The 15,435-nt window shown below is 35.7% G+C and overlaps 1 protein-coding gene across 3 annotated transcripts; it reads right to left on the bottom strand.

The window, feature by feature from the left end:
* Positions 1–1,552: 1,552 nt before the first annotated feature.
* LOC132606221 (tubulin-folding cofactor E) lies at positions 1,553–14,127 on the bottom strand. 3 transcript variants are annotated; one of them, XM_060319624.1, is made up of 15 exons: positions 13,659–14,123; positions 11,973–12,143; positions 8,620–8,666; positions 7,733–7,879; positions 7,585–7,659; positions 6,390–6,499; positions 6,164–6,306; positions 6,016–6,077; positions 4,703–4,810; positions 4,588–4,622; positions 3,682–3,747; positions 3,088–3,179; positions 2,919–2,995; positions 2,760–2,837; positions 1,553–2,421 (listed from the first exon to the last, which is right to left on the bottom strand). In XM_060319624.1, the coding sequence occupies exons 1-15, from the start codon at positions 13,996–13,998 to the stop codon at positions 2,323–2,325; spliced, it is 1,650 nt and encodes a 549-aa protein (XP_060175607.1). In that variant the 5' UTR covers positions 13,999–14,123; the 3' UTR covers positions 1,553–2,322. The 3 variants fall into 3 exon arrangements, with proteins under 3 accessions (XP_060175607.1, XP_060175608.1, XP_060175609.1); XM_060319625.1 differs by lacking the exon at positions 11,973–12,143; XM_060319626.1 differs by lacking the exons at positions 6,016–6,077; positions 6,164–6,306; positions 6,390–6,499 and having other exon boundaries at positions 13,659–14,127.
* Between the last annotated feature and the right edge of the window lie 1,308 nt (positions 14,128–15,435).

Raw genomic sequence — 15,435 nt, 5'->3', positions numbered from 1 at the left:
CTCCCCTAACTTTCGTTTATCAGTGTCGCCCAACAAAGTGTTTTCATTACTTGTTGGGGGGCGGAGCGTTCAGAGAGCCACCGACCTACAATTGTCCTTAAACTGCCATGAGTGGTAGAGAAGAAGCGAACAAAAGTACGCTCGTCAGAACAAGATTAAGCCTTTAAGAATGCAAATGAGTTTTTGTAGTCAGCCTACTCCTTCAATTTTATTCGGAATGGAAAAAGGAGCTCCATGTTCATACTGACGCATCACTCTAGATTTTATTTTACTTGGGCCAAAGACTGACCCTTCTTCTCTTCTGGGAAAAGTCGTTGGATGTATGTTGGTGCAAGAAGGGCCACTTAATCACCCCATCTACTTTTAAAGTATACGACTTTCATATACGAATTTCCCCTTTAGAATTATACTACCACTGAACCTTCATTATCATGATTCAACCCATACCTCAGACCCAAAATCTATCACCAGAGCTGTTTGTAACAATGTACCAAAAAGAAGAATGTGGGAAGTTCATATTCTCTAGATTCAACTATAAACTAGATAGTCGAATTTAATTCTTTCTCACTGTTTAGAATAGTAGAGCTTTAGACGATCAAGATCTTCTCACCACACCTATTCGGAATCTTGCTTGAATTGAGACTTTTTTCCAGACAAAAATAAAGAGAGGACAAGTGAAACAAAGTGAAGCAAGGGGAGGGAGGATGTACTTGGAATTGGTTGCCAGTGAATCCCAAATATAGCATAGATAGAGGAAAGAAAATCTCATATATGTTGAATATACACCCGGTTAGTTGCTGTAGGTGACAAGAATATAACTTATTTTAAACTTCTCTTTGTTTTATATGTCATTTCCTTAAGCTAAGGAAATCATTTTTAAATAAATTCTTCATTCCTGTGAAGAGGAAGAAGCAAATAGAACAAAGGTCTTCTCGTTCCGTCTGCTCTTCCTGAAGACGTAGAAATAAGACAAATTCAAACTGAAATAGTACGCCAGCTCTTCTACTTGAAATACCCTCCAACTATTGAAGAAAATGATTTTTATACTCATGTTTCCCTTCCCATCTTGCTCTGCCGATTTTTTTGTTCGTATCAATCAAACCCTCAAGTATTTTATTAATGAACAAAACAAATAGGATTGATTATGTATCACAATATTTCATCACTACATTAAAGACTTTTATAAATATATTGATAAGCTAGCTTGGTATTCTAATATAAATAATTATGATGTACAAAAGAAATTGAGTTCTTGACATGTGGCAGTCATTGACTTGATGTGGTAAATTCACATTCTTTAAGCTTTAGGCGAACTAAACGATTGGCTAGAATCAATTAGCTGTAATTGAAACAATTCGGATAAACAATATAAATTTTCTCGAGATAGTTAACTTCTTTATTAACCGTGAGAGGGTGGATGTAAGAAGTGGCATGCATCGAGTACAAGCTAGTACTCAATTTTCTGTGCGACAGTCAAGTCGGTCAACTCAACCTCTCCACTTAATAGGGATTCGTTATGGACTCAAGACATTTTTGAGCCACAGAGCAAATGTAAAGACATATTAAGGGAGATACTCCCAAAACTTTTTATTTATAATAATAATAATAATAATATTACCATGCAATTGCTAGGTTACATTTAAGAGTCTTTCATAACCTAGTAGAAACGTCCATCACCTGATTAATAGAAATTGTAAAAACCATCATGTGCCAATGTGCTTGATACATGTCATTGTTGGCATATTCTTCTTTTCATCTTTCATGCCTTGTCAATTGTAAGCCTTGGCACACAAATCCCAATTTGGCGCCAAATGACAATTCCTTGACACTCACGTTCTGCACACATTTCTCGGTAAAATGTGCACCTCATTTCGAAGAAGCTTGCTCTTTGATTCCCACTTTTCACTTGAGCCCACATTGCTTTTTTTGCGTTTATTTTCGTTCTTAAAACAGTAGGCTTATACAACAACAACATACCCAATGTCGTCCCATAGGTGGAGTCTGGGGAGAATATGATGTACGCAGACCCTTGTCGGGGTAGAGAGGCTTTTACACTTTCCCAAATTCTGACAGTTAGCGATGGTATATTATAGTGTCCAAAAAGCATCATCTACATGTATGAGCCAGAAAACCAACCACATCCTGCAATCTGGTACAATTACTTTTTGAGACGGATGAAAAGGGAAGGAGGGAGATAGTAGGCTGATGAACACACTCTTAGAGCAGAAACTTAAAATGCAAGTCAAAAAAGATATTCTCAAATTCCAAGAATGTATATTGCATGACGAAGTTTCACTGGAAGTTCCAAGATTTCTTATGATATTAACACTCTTCTTCCACAAGAATTGTTGATCCATTGCCAACTCCAAAATCAATTATGGATGCCATATCATCATCAAGCAGTGTTGGTAATGGTGAGCCCTGAGAAGTCCAACAAAGCTTCTTAACATAAATTCACAAAATTCTAAAACTGATAAATATGCAGTGATTCATCAAAATATTGAGAATACTTGGTTGTGGAAATTTAAAGAAACTACAATAGTGCAATTATCTTTCTTTTTAATAACGGTGGTCCGGAGCATCTTGTGTGCACCTCAACTATTCCACTGAATAGTTGCTATCTATCACCAACACATACCGGATAACTCTGAACCTTGGTCTCCCATGGTTTTTATCCCAGTCCAGTGACTACTAGGCCACACTTTTGAGAGCAAGATACCACAATAATCTATTAATAAATCTAAGTGACTTATATGTACCTCTTCTTGAAGAAACAACTTCGGTTTAATAGATTTTATCTTGAAGAAACTCTCACATAGTATTTTCAGCTTGCCAACCTGAATTGAACAGAGAGATGAGTAGAAACCTTAAACCATACAGGAAACAAATGCTTGTCCAGTAAATGAAAAAGATCATACCGTTGTTGTCGCAGGCAGCTTTTTAGTCAATGGGGCCTTTTCACCAATTGATGCTGCAACACACTTCAGGGTAATAGCTGCACAAAGGCGAGCATAAGCGGTAAGAGCATTTTCATGAATCAGATTATAAAATCTATATGTGGAGAAGTTTAGAGTTGACAGTCCATACAAATGAGGCTCAATGACATTTTTTGTGGACCCGTTGCTCCACTTGCAGCCTTTTCATCCTCAATCCCATGAAATGTTTTCAGCTCTGCAAATCTGCATCAATTAACACATACTGAGAGTGCTAGTAGGGCTCCTAGTTAATACTCTCTACTTAAGAAACAAAAGGATACTAAAGTAAATGTAGTTATCAAATGAGTATAAGTTCCATGCATTGACGGTTTGAAAAAAATTCACTATCAGGTCACTTAAAATGCAACAGTAGATGAATTTTACAAACAAACATTAAATTGGTAATATTAAAAAAAGGGAAACAATCTTCTATAAAAGGTCAAAATACACTGATCGTGTAAAAGTTGTTTGTCAGTGCATATAACTTACATATAAGCAAGTAAATCGAAAAACAGAGGAATAGGTTGAGGTAATTATTTTCAATGTAGGAACTGCAGCTTTTTTCAAAACATCCTCGAAACAATTTGTACCAACGGCACAAGCTAACATTTGCCCAGAGACCAAATATACCAAACGCTGGCTTCTTGATATACGAGCCATATCAAAAGTATCTGAAGATATGTTTATGTCGTAAATAAATAAATACCTGGGGTGAAGCTTCTTAGTTTCCTCTGGGTTATCGTGGCATTTAGACATGACCAAACGGACATACCTGCAGAAGGATTTCAAAGTCTACTATGTGAACAATGACCACTAAAATTTAGTAAAGTGCCTTTAAGTTCAACAATGTAAACAACACTAGCCTCATCCCACCAATGCTTGCAAACCAAAAAGGAAAAAAATATCAAAACAAAATAAGAATATAACAATAACCAACAAATAATTTGCCTCAAGATTTGCGGGGTTCAAAGAAAGACATATAAATAGGCTACCTCAAATGAGGCAAATGGCTTTAGCTTTTAATTTATCTCACAGTATGTATAACAGATATATTAGCTTCTCAAAGAGCAGCTGATGTAGGATTAAGAGAAAGAAGAATAAGAACTTTCCTTTAGTATTTTGGCTTCTGTTTAGAAGTTCCCATAATTTCGATAAATATCTCCAACAAATTTGAAGTTGAACTTTAATACATGGTCTGAACACTTTTTCGGTACCTGTTGGGTACTCGGTAAATATATTTCAAACATACAGAGACTAAAATAGGTTTATCCCCCAACCCCTCCCAAAAGCGAAAAAAAGAACAAAAAGAAACGAGGGACTAACATAGATGATTAAATTTACAGGTACAGGTGCCACCTTTCCACTAATGATAACGAAGATAAGTTAAAGCATGGTTCTCAACAATAAACCAGCCACATGTCGGATTTATGATTATTCATTTGACGATATAAGTGAAGCTAGAGGATATGATAAATTTAAGATAAGAAAAGAGCCAGCGAGAATGGTAGTAAATAGAAGTAAGATTTCTAGATGCATAGGTAAATAATAATACGATCTAATGTATTCACTCTGAATTTATTACCACATGCTACATAAGAAAGAGAGAACGTACCGGATTTCAGACTCCTTCCTCTCTCGAGGACTAACCTGAAAGAAATAGAAGGAACGGAAGACTTGAGCAACTTCAAATGCTTGCAAAATGAGCCAATAGAAAATGAGGAGTTTACCTGGCTTCCATTTAAAATTTCAACTTTTGCAAGGCGGGCAATCAAAACAAACCGGGGCACACCACCTCTCCCTGGATCTGCTATTGGATTCTCAGAAAGCCTTATATCCTACCAAAAATTTGACCAAAAAACATGAATTTTCTAGGTGCTACACTTGTATAGATAGCAGGCGAGTAAAATGTGGATTACTGCAGTTAGAAATCCTTTGGTCCTTAATGATAACAGAACTTCGACAAAAGAAGACAATATTGGGACTTCATTTTCTTCCTTACAGTTACAAGAATTGCACATAGCCACCCCTTCTGACATGTTAAGTTAGCTCTTTCCATTATATTATACCAAATAGACCAATGCAAGGTCTTAACAACAACATACCCAATGTAATCCTACAAGTGAGGCCTGGGAGGGTAGCGTGTAAGCTGACCTTACCCCTACCTTGTGCATGTCAATGCAAGGTCTTAAGTAGTCAGAAATTTTAATTTTTGAACATTTTTGGCAAGTGTAGTATCTCTAGAATAGTTTTCTTTGAGAAGAAATACTATCTCTAGAATAGTTGTTAGTCAACAGTGATTCTTTTAACAATTCTTTAATTTATTTGTTCGATTATAGTTATGCCTGATAAATACCCACTCAAGATTCAAACGCTTCAAGAAGAACCTTGAATGTTGGAGAGAGGTAAAACAAAAGTAGCACAAACTACAATGTGTGAGACAGAACCATAGCTCAAATTAGTGACGACACGTACAGCTAAACATGGCTATAGCTTTAAAAGCTAGCTTGCACTTAGCTCGTTGAGACTTATTAATGAAAAAACTATTTTTATTCTACCAATCCAAGAATTTGTCTCAAATACAAGTACACAAAGGTCCGCTACTAATACAATTAAAAAAAACCACCCTGGTTTATAGTTCTCATAAACCCATAATAAATGTAAAGAGATGAACGTATCCCTCGAGTAAAATGCAAAGTTCTAAATTACAGGAAACATTTGGATACAAAGTGAGGTCCACTGGAAACAACCACATTATGCCATAATTACCATACCAGCAACGTGTTCTGGAAGATACTGGAGGATAGAGAAAAAGACACACATGTAGTGGTTGCCTGATTTCAACATATGCATCTAATGTGTAATACTATATTATTTAGATAACTTCATAGGAAGCTCCAACACAAAAAGTTAGATCCAAACACCAGTTTATTACATTCGTTTTCCAGATAAATGTTTAACCTATAATAACAAATCATTATCACAATTTATTCATGAAAAAATTGCAATCAAATCAAATGGTCTGTACTTTAAAAAATCTTACCAACAAATTAGGAAAAAGATTAAGAGTATCAATAGAAGCAAGATCTTCAATTTTGTTATCTCCTGTAAATGCAACAAGTAACCTACCAGTTAAATCCCAATTAAATATCCAGGATTAATGTTAGTTCTAGAAACAGTTGTAGTATTACCCACAAGAAGGCAACGAAGATTCTGGAAAGCCCTAAAGCTTTCCCCAAGAAGTTCATCACTGTTGGGTGGTTCAGATGATGAATTATGATCAGGGTACCAGATATGACTGATACAGTTGTTATTCAAAATGAGCTGTTCCAATCTGAATGCAAGACGGCAAACTAAAATCTCAATGAGATGCAGCATAACAGTAATGTGTTTGACGGGGACATTAATTTGCAGCACCTTTTTAACTGTGACAGCTTCAAGATTTCATCCCAGGCGGCTATAAAGTTATTCTCCAAATTGAGAAGACGAAGAGAATCAAATCCATGAACAATATCTGAAGAAAATGGCTGGAAAAGAAGAAAAAAAAATCTTTAAGCAATCAGTGAATAATTTATAGATCATTTTTTATAACCTTGGTGCCTGGGCTTGCTTGGGTGCACCTCGACTAATTACATGAAGTACAGGGCTACCTCCTACCAATACAAGTACAGCAGTACAGGGTAACTCTATCCACCAAGGCTTGGACAGATGGGAAAAAATTACCTAGTGTTTTTAGCACCGCTGGGATTTGAACCTGAGAGCTCATGGTTCTCAACCCACTTCATTGACCACTAGGCTGCTGTAAAATTTATATTTTAAAGATCATATAGGAAGAAATTCATCCTTGTACTGCATATGGAAAGCTCATTTAGTACTCTATTGGTTACAAACGAGAGAGTAGTAGAATAATAATTGTTCTTGATGTCAGTTACTAGGAAATGAAGTATGATCATTGATCGGCACTTTAATCAGAGAATAGAGCTATATGCCTTTCATCTGAAAGTTTAAAAATTTGGCTCTGGCAATTCTGGAACTGACATTTGTCTAGACATAATCTGTTAAATTGGTTTCAACCCGGTTAAATGTTCTCCATCCTAATGGGCTGACAGCAGTAGCAAACTTCATCGCCCTATTTTTCATGTGGCAAACAAACTTAAGTAATTACTTGTTATTACCATGCAGAATCCCATAAAAATCTGAGTGGTCAATACGAGAGTCGAGCTATATGAATTTTCCTTTTCAACTATAAGAAATGGCGTAACAAACCCAAATTTGGCATTCTATCTGGAGTATTTGGTTGTGTATCCCACAATCATCTTTTGACCATCGCTAAGAGAACCTCCCCAAAATCCTCTGATGGCCAGTAGTTATCCTCTATCTCCCATATGGTCCATTCCCTCATAGGAAATGATGATGATCCAGGTACAAAAGCAAAAGCAAAGGTTGGAGTCACAACAGAGTTTCTGCTAGATAACAGATGAATCATCATGCAAACTCATGGGCTTCAAATCAGCTCTTTATCTTCAGTAAAGAAGACCTAATAAAACTTGTGGATAATAACATCAGAAATTTGATATTCAACTGCCAACAACTCTATTAGGGGAAAACACACCGTTATTCTTCTCAGTTTGTTTCCCCTCAGATGGAGCTCTTCAACAAGAGGGAGAGAGTCTTTAAGCATTTCGACCTGCAAAATGAAGTACCTCTAACTCAATAAATGATTAAGTTTAAACGCAAGAAGACAGCAAGGCTGCTCTCACCTGTTTCCAGCTTATACCAGTGTGGTTCAAGACAACAACTTTGATGTGATTTAGCACGGGCATCCCACTTACATCGTGAGACATGATGTTGTATGATAAGTTCAGAGTTACAAGAGCTGGTAACTCTATACATATTCCAGCAATTTCCTGCGAAGATATGCTTGCTCAGCTAAACAGTATTTTTAGATTAGAAAGAGCAAAAGCACTGGTACCATAGTTCTGCTTACAACAATGCACAAAAATGAATGAACGCAGAAAGTCATGCAATTAATAATATGAGTACTCTTTTCGACTTTGATTCTCTACATTCTGCAGTCCAACTAAGTATTATGACCAAAAAGTGGGACTAAAATGCTTTCTCGATACTAGGTCAAAGTTGAATTGGACCTTTTAGAGTTGAAAATGCAATATATTTAATAAAAAAAACTCTGAATGGAAAGGTGTTATGGAAAAGGAAATCAGCACAGAAACAATCTTCCCCTCTCCTTCCATGTTGATATCTAAACTTCAACCCAGTTCACATGACAAGCTTTCAGTCTAATGTTCAAGACACTTACAACCCAACAGATCTTTGAAACTATTCAATTTCAGAAGCAATTAACCATTTCAGATTTAAACCATGATCTGATGTTTCCTATTAGCTAGTTCACCTTTTTTATAACTTATCACAAAAGTTTGTCTTCTATGAAGAGTATGTCATGTTAATCTACGCCAAAAATAAAACTATATCACCACAAAATTGGACAGAGTAAAAATCATCACGTTGCATAACCAGTCAACAGGTAGAGAGTGCTTCAGAAAAGGATCTAGCTACAATCTGCAATAAGCTAAAATTACACAACCAAACAGAATAGGATTCAATATCACTCAGAGAAGCAATGCATTACCCTCCAATCAGAAAGCAGGTTTCCAGTCAAATCAAGCTCCTTTAATCCTGCAACAAATGTGTGTAAAGTTCAGGTAAAATATTGTTTCCTGTTAGGAAGCTCACATGGCTGAATTATGAAACTGAACCAACAAATACAACAAACCCAGTGTAATCCCAAAAGTGGGGTCTGGGGAGGGTAGTGTGTACTGTGTACGCACAACCAACTACCTTGTGAAGGTAGGGAAAACTTAACCAACTAATATGTCAGAAAATGTTACTAGATAGAAAGCAACAACAACAACAACAAAAACCATGCAGCTCAATCTCTAATTTGCTAGGATCAGCTATGAATCCTCAATATCCATTTGCTTGATTTGCACACGTTTCATTCAAACACTCAAAAACTTGTCTTTTAAAACAAATTAAGGGTTCTCTACCACTAGAAATTCTTGTTTTTTTACTGATATATAAATCTAAACACTCCTCAGTACATCTCACATAATTATTTTTTGATAACTGTGGTGTTAGGACCAGTTTGCGCGCACCTCGACTAATTCCAGAATCTCACCTAATGTAAGTGTACCAACATGATAACCTTTAATCCCGATTAGTTGGTGTCGCCTATATGGATCTTTTGTTTCATTGTACTATGTTCTTCTTAAGACCACATGGAATTTAGAGATTGTAGGTCTTTTGACTCTTATAATGAAAATACTAGAATAAATAGTATACGGGAAAAGCTCGATAGACTACTTTCTTGCTTTCAGTTCACTAAAGTCATGTTCAATTTCACAAGTATTGAATGTATTTGCAATTTTTACACCGTTGTAGACTTTTAATAGTAGGCTGTAGACTTTTTTAATAGCCATGGTGTCCGGGTCAGCTTGCGCGCACCTCAACTAATTCCACGGGATACCTGTCACCTGCCACCAGCAACAGGTACCTAGGGAAGATGGTAAGAAATCACCTAGTTTTTTGTCTCTGCTGGGATTTGAACCTGAGACCTCAGGGTTCTCAACCCACTTCATTGACCACTAGACCACACCCTAGGGTGCAATAATAGGTTGTAGACTTAACAGCTTCGAAATATGCAAGTCAAACAAATATCAGGGAAGCAAGACTACTAACCTCAATATTGCAACAACTACAACTGTATATGTTAGGTTGCATTCCCATGTTCAGACGATAAAAAAAAGTTCAGCGGTATTCATAAGTATTTTGGCCATACTGCTGAAGTGATTGATTAATTAGCAAATATAATCGTCAAAAACTTTGCTAGATTAGACCTGATTTTTCAACCTCTCGGCGTTCAATAGCCTTTCCTATTAAATTGCATGCTCTTCTGATTTTCAAACCTACCTGCTGCAATAGACACCTAAAACCCTAGACAAAACTGATCAGCATTAGGCAATCCTAGTTCCTGGCTCTTTCAACCCTTCCACTCTCAACTCTCTTATCCTTGATCACCCAACCCAACCTTTAACCTTAGCAGGACTTACTCCATTCACCAGCAATGTTCTCATATATTTTTAATACGATTGGTCCTGAATCGAAAAGATCACATCCATTTAAGGAAAAAGAACGACCAAGGTTTGGAAATTAACTAAATATTGATACTCTACAAATGAATGCTACTCAACTACAAATGCAAAAACAAGCTTTCCGTCCAGATAAGAACTTAAATACTATCGTCCTCAATGGGATGGTTGAGTTGTTGAGGCATATAAACAATAACCTCGAGATCCTAAGTACAATTCCCATCTACAGCACTCAGTGCGAACACATCTGCTTTAACCTTGGTGCATATATGTACTCAGCATCTGTGCTTGCACATTGTAGTAGGCTTGGACATTGTAGCCGGCTCCCGATTGATTAGTCTACGCGCACGCAAGCTGGCCCGGCTAGTTACCATCATGTAATTTTTTTAAAAAAAAAGAACAAATACTATCATCTATTAATTCTTTCACCCAATCAAACATCCACTTTTCACCTTTGTTCCGTTCCCAACACCATCCATTTTCCTAAGGAAAATTCACAATAGTTTACATAATACTCAAGGATATATTGGTCCATCTTCTACATTTCTCAAGCATCTTTATCCCTTTCCTATCCTTGGTTCTGCGGCATATATTCAACAATATGCAATATCAACTCTCATTACAGTAGTAATTCTTTTTTTTTTTTGGTAACATGGATAACATTTTGTTAATAATAAAGTCTAGTACAAACATTTGATCTTCCTTGGATACCATAACAAGAGGAAACAAAAACTGGAGGAACTAAATCTATCATTGTGTTCCCCCCAAAACATCCAACTTGCAGCCTTCCTTTGCCAAAGCATCAGACACCTGGTTAGCTTCACGGTAGACATGTTGTAATGGGGGGCTGAGTGCTAAACCAAATTTGATCTGCAGTCATCTACAATGATACAGTATAATGTATTGCCTTGAGTGATAATGTTGATAGCTTCCTGCGAATCAATTCCAATAATTAATGGGTGCAACCCAAATTAAGGGCTATTGGGAGGCCTCTCAAGACTGCACTGATTTCTGCAAAGGTATTTGTGGTGAAGAGGATCCATTTCGACAATCCAACATTTCAATTCCCATTGAAATCCCTGAAAATACCACCAAAGCCTTCTCTACAACTCTACCTGGTTTATTTTTGGCTGCTCCATCAGTATTGAGTAGTACCAGGCAGGTATAGGTAGAATCCAGCCAGCTGATGTATCCCATACAGATATTCATATGACACATCATACTTTGCAGGGACAACAACAACAACAACAACAACAACATACCCAGTTAATCCCACAACGTGGGGTCTGGGGAGGGTAGAGTGTACGCAGACCTTACCCCCACCTTAGGTAGGGAGGCTGTTTCCAGAAGACCCTCGGCTCAAGAGAAAGCATAAGAAAGGTCAGATACGGGCAAACACATCAAAGCAGTTATGAAAATGAAAATAGTGAAAGTAAATAAGCCATTATACTTTGCAGGGAACTCTTCTTTTTTATGATTGTATCAAGTCAAACATGGAAACTCAATTTGGAATAACTATAAGCAAGAAACTTTTAAAAAGATGGAGACCCAACTATAAATGTGAATGCTGACAGGAGAAACACTTCAGAAAATAAAAGCCTACAAACTCATATCTTCCTTCCTGGCCAAACCTTAATAAATCAGTAATCAGAATGATACAAAAGAAGATAAGAAATTTCATAATCGACTATCTCAAAATTAAAGTCATAGACTTCAGTTAACAGAAAATGCAAGTAACGCATAAGTGGGAAATGACAGATCGAAGCTTTAAAATATGAAGGAACGATCATGTACAATTAGGAAAAACTAGGGACGTGGAGAAGCACATAATTACTTGGTATAGTTGCATTGATTTGACCTGGGGGTCCAGCTAAGCTAACCCCTAAGTAAGCAAGAGATGCACTTGTCAACTCATCAAATCGGCTCAGCTTGTTTTGAATTTTATCTTTACCCAGTAGCTCAATAGATACCTTTTTGTTTGTCGCAGAAAGAACATACATCTCCTCTGGAGCATAATGAAAGGAAAAAAAATTAAGAAGTATAGAACTGTTCGAAGAACGATGTCTTTGTTCTACAAGATAAAAAATGATCGCAAAATTAAGGTAAAAGCTGGAGCCAATTAGAACCCATCATGGAAAAGCATAGATTCCGACCCAAGAAACTAACAACAGGTGTTTCATTTAGTAGGTATAGTTGAAATACCGGGAGAGTGACTTCCTAGGTCCTATGCTTTCTAAAACTACACAGTCAGATTGGCTGGCTCGTTCACTTTGATAGAACTATTTTAGTTGTTGATTCAGACACTTGTAGTCTTTCCTTAACAGGGTTAAATCACGTATCTTTCAGCTCATAAGTTTTATTTTGTCAACAGAACCTAAAAAGGCTACTCTTAAAACATTAATTTTATTTTGATAAGAAAAAGGCATTTTATTTTGTAAAAATAAACAGGAAAACGAAATAAAATAGACATTTGAAACACATCGAGAAGAAAGAACAAACTAAACTTAGCATACTACTCTACAATTCCATGTTCATCAAGCACCCAAAAAACAAATCACCCCCTAGGGAAAGCAACAGTCTTCTGCACCCAGGTAACATATATTGAAAAATCCAAACTTTGCATACTAATTTGACTAATCAATTTAATTAAACACAAGAAACCACCAAAAAGGACAATATTTGTTTTGATTGTTATTTAAATTTAATTATATTTTATTGTTAAATACATCGTTATGACCTTAGATAGGAGGTTATGGAGGACTCAGATTAGGGTAAAAGGCTAGTAGGTAGTCCCGCTTATGCCTTCACACTAGTAGTCGCAGCTTTGCTCTATAGTTTATTGTCCTTTCATTCCTGCTACTATTTGTTGTTTCTTGTACTTCGATTATCTTATTTATCTGTGGTAGCCGGTAGCTACTGCTCTTTTTTTCAGACTGCTTTATCATGGATTTTCGCTTTCGTTAGTTCGTCATGTTTTCTCTTGAGTCGAGGGTCTTTTGGAAACAGCTTCCCCACCTTCCGAGGTAGGGGTAAGGTCTACGTACACTTTACCCTCCCCAGACCCCACCTTGTGGGATTCACTGGGTATGTTGTTGTTGTTAAATCCATCGTTATGTAAGAAGTCCCATTTTGTGTAACGACCAATTTGGTGTGATCGTGTCATTGCCTTATTTCTTTTTCTCATTTGGTCTTTACTTATTATCTAATAATCCTATTTTATCCTTTATCCTTTACTTTACCTTTCTCATAGTAGCTCTACCCCCATACCCTATTTTCTTGTACATTTATCCTTCATATTGTCGATGTGTGAGATTATGTAACGAGGGGAAACAATACAATGTATCCAAACCTTGTATTCATCAAAATAATACAATGTGATACAATACAAGAAAGTACAACTACAATATAATACATACATTATGAAACAATATGTAACAACCATCCAAAAAGAGTGTTAGTAAAGAAAAAGAGTCTTGTCAAACAATGAGAGCAATTATGAAGTAGAGTTAATATGTATTACCTTCTTCTTGTTTAGTGGATTGTCCATGATACCTAAACTCAAGGGCCTTCAAGAGTGGGAACCCAGAGCTAAGATTGTGTGGTCGTACAAACGAAGCAGTTTTAGGACCTTGAGCTTGGAAATAGCGAACTCCATTATGCGAGCCATCATGTTTACCATCAGCATTCTCCCAATCAACACCAACCCAATTCCCCTCATACCCTTCTACTTCTCCCACGTACTTCACTGTTCCGATCCTGCGAGTATCTCCAACGAAATGGACCCTTTGACCCATCACGAAGTCTGACCCGGATTTGGATCCACTTGAAATGGGGTTTGAAGTGTCCATACAATTCTGCATTTTTGGCACAAACCAGTTTGTGACACCACTATTGTGATTACTCTCTGTTTGTGTGTTGTGATTATTAAATTAAATAATCTTGTTATTATCAAAAAACAAAATACCTCCTCCCTCCCAATTTACTCCCTCCGTCCACTTTTACTTGTTTGGCACGCTTATTAATGAATCAAAAATATAATAAAAAGTTTATCATATTATCCCTAATTATTGTTAATTATTTAATAATTGAAATCAATTAAAGCTTACAAAAAGAAAACGTGTAGCCAATTGAGTATTGGTTCCAACAATTCACATTACTTCTATATAGAAGCATGGGTCATGCTTCGTCGTCAGTCATCAACCTTTAAAAAAAAAAAAAAAAAAAGTGAGCCCCACACTAAAAACGCCAAGTAATATAAAAAAAATAAGCTGGGGCCCATATTAAAAACACCAAGCAATATTAAAAAAAAATTAAACTCACCATCTCCAAACTCATGAAAAAAAAAATAGACCCCATATTAAAAAAAAAACAATTTCAAGAAAAAAATGTGTACCCCATATTAAAAAAACAAACAATATTCATGTAATTCTCAAAGTATCCCCATTAAGTCAATAATGGTGGATTCATAGCCACATGCATATCAACCCATTAGTGGGAGCAAATGAAATTATTGTACAGTAAAAAACATGGACCCCATATTATTGCTTTTCTTCAAAAGGTTAAGTAGTCAAACCATACAATTTCCTTTCTTTTCTTATATTAGCCTGAGATCTAATCTAGATATTTAACTGTTGTATTTGCTATTCCGACATGTCATTTATTTGTTATGTTTACTAAAATAAATATACTTAAAATATTTATATTTTAAAATAAGATAGAATTTAATTACTTTTTCATTTTTTTTCCTTACTCTAATAAATGTGAAAAGAGATTAATGTCGTAAAAAAAATATATTCAATGGAGATCAAATAATTAATAAGGTAAATTAGTCAAATTACAATTCTAATTGACGTTTCCTTAAAAAACCATGCAAAAGACAACATGACAAGTAAAATGAGCTAAACCAAGAATATTTATCAAAAATTAAAAAATAGTAGTTCTTCGTTTAAATAGAAAATCAAATTTCTACTTTGTTTCGTTTTAAACATGTAAAATTAATTTAATAATTTGAATTAGAATTATCCAAATCAAAATTTGATAAAAAATAATAAGTATTGTTTAGGTCCAATCTACATACATTAACAATGTTAATAGAATATTTTACACCTTTAAATTAATCGAATTAAAATTTCAAGTATCAACTGATGCTTAAAAATTGCTATTGTTTTATCTCAAAGAGAGGAAAATAGTTTTCTTTTAAACAAGTCTTCTCTTTTAAAAAGTATTAATAAAATTTTACCAACTTTGTATTCGTAGCAAACACTACTATAATAAAGTTTTGGATACGGAGCACAAAC

This window comes from Lycium barbarum, chromosome 8 (genome assembly GCF_019175385.1).
Source record: "Lycium barbarum isolate Lr01 chromosome 8, ASM1917538v2, whole genome shotgun sequence".
Classification (NCBI taxonomy): domain Eukaryota; kingdom Viridiplantae; phylum Streptophyta; class Magnoliopsida; order Solanales; family Solanaceae; genus Lycium; species Lycium barbarum.
Note: the sequence above shows the minus strand (reverse complement) of the source record. Positions and strands in the feature narration are given on the sequence as shown.

What these genes read in the sequence shown, in the direction of transcription:
- LOC132606221 (XM_060319624.1), bottom strand. Translation starts at nt 13,998, where the DNA reads ATGCAGAATTGTATGGACACTTCAAACCCCATTTCAAGTGGATCCAAA. An exon ending in ACCTGCTTTCTGATTGGAGG is followed by an intron (nt 7,880 to 8,619) that starts GTAATGCATTGC and finishes ATATCTTCGCAG; the next exon opens with GAAATTGCTGGAATATGTAT. An exon ending in AGCTGCCTGCGACAACAACG is followed by an intron (nt 2,838 to 2,918) that starts GTATGATCTTTT and finishes TGTTCAATTCAG; the next exon opens with GTTGGCAAGCTGAAAATACT.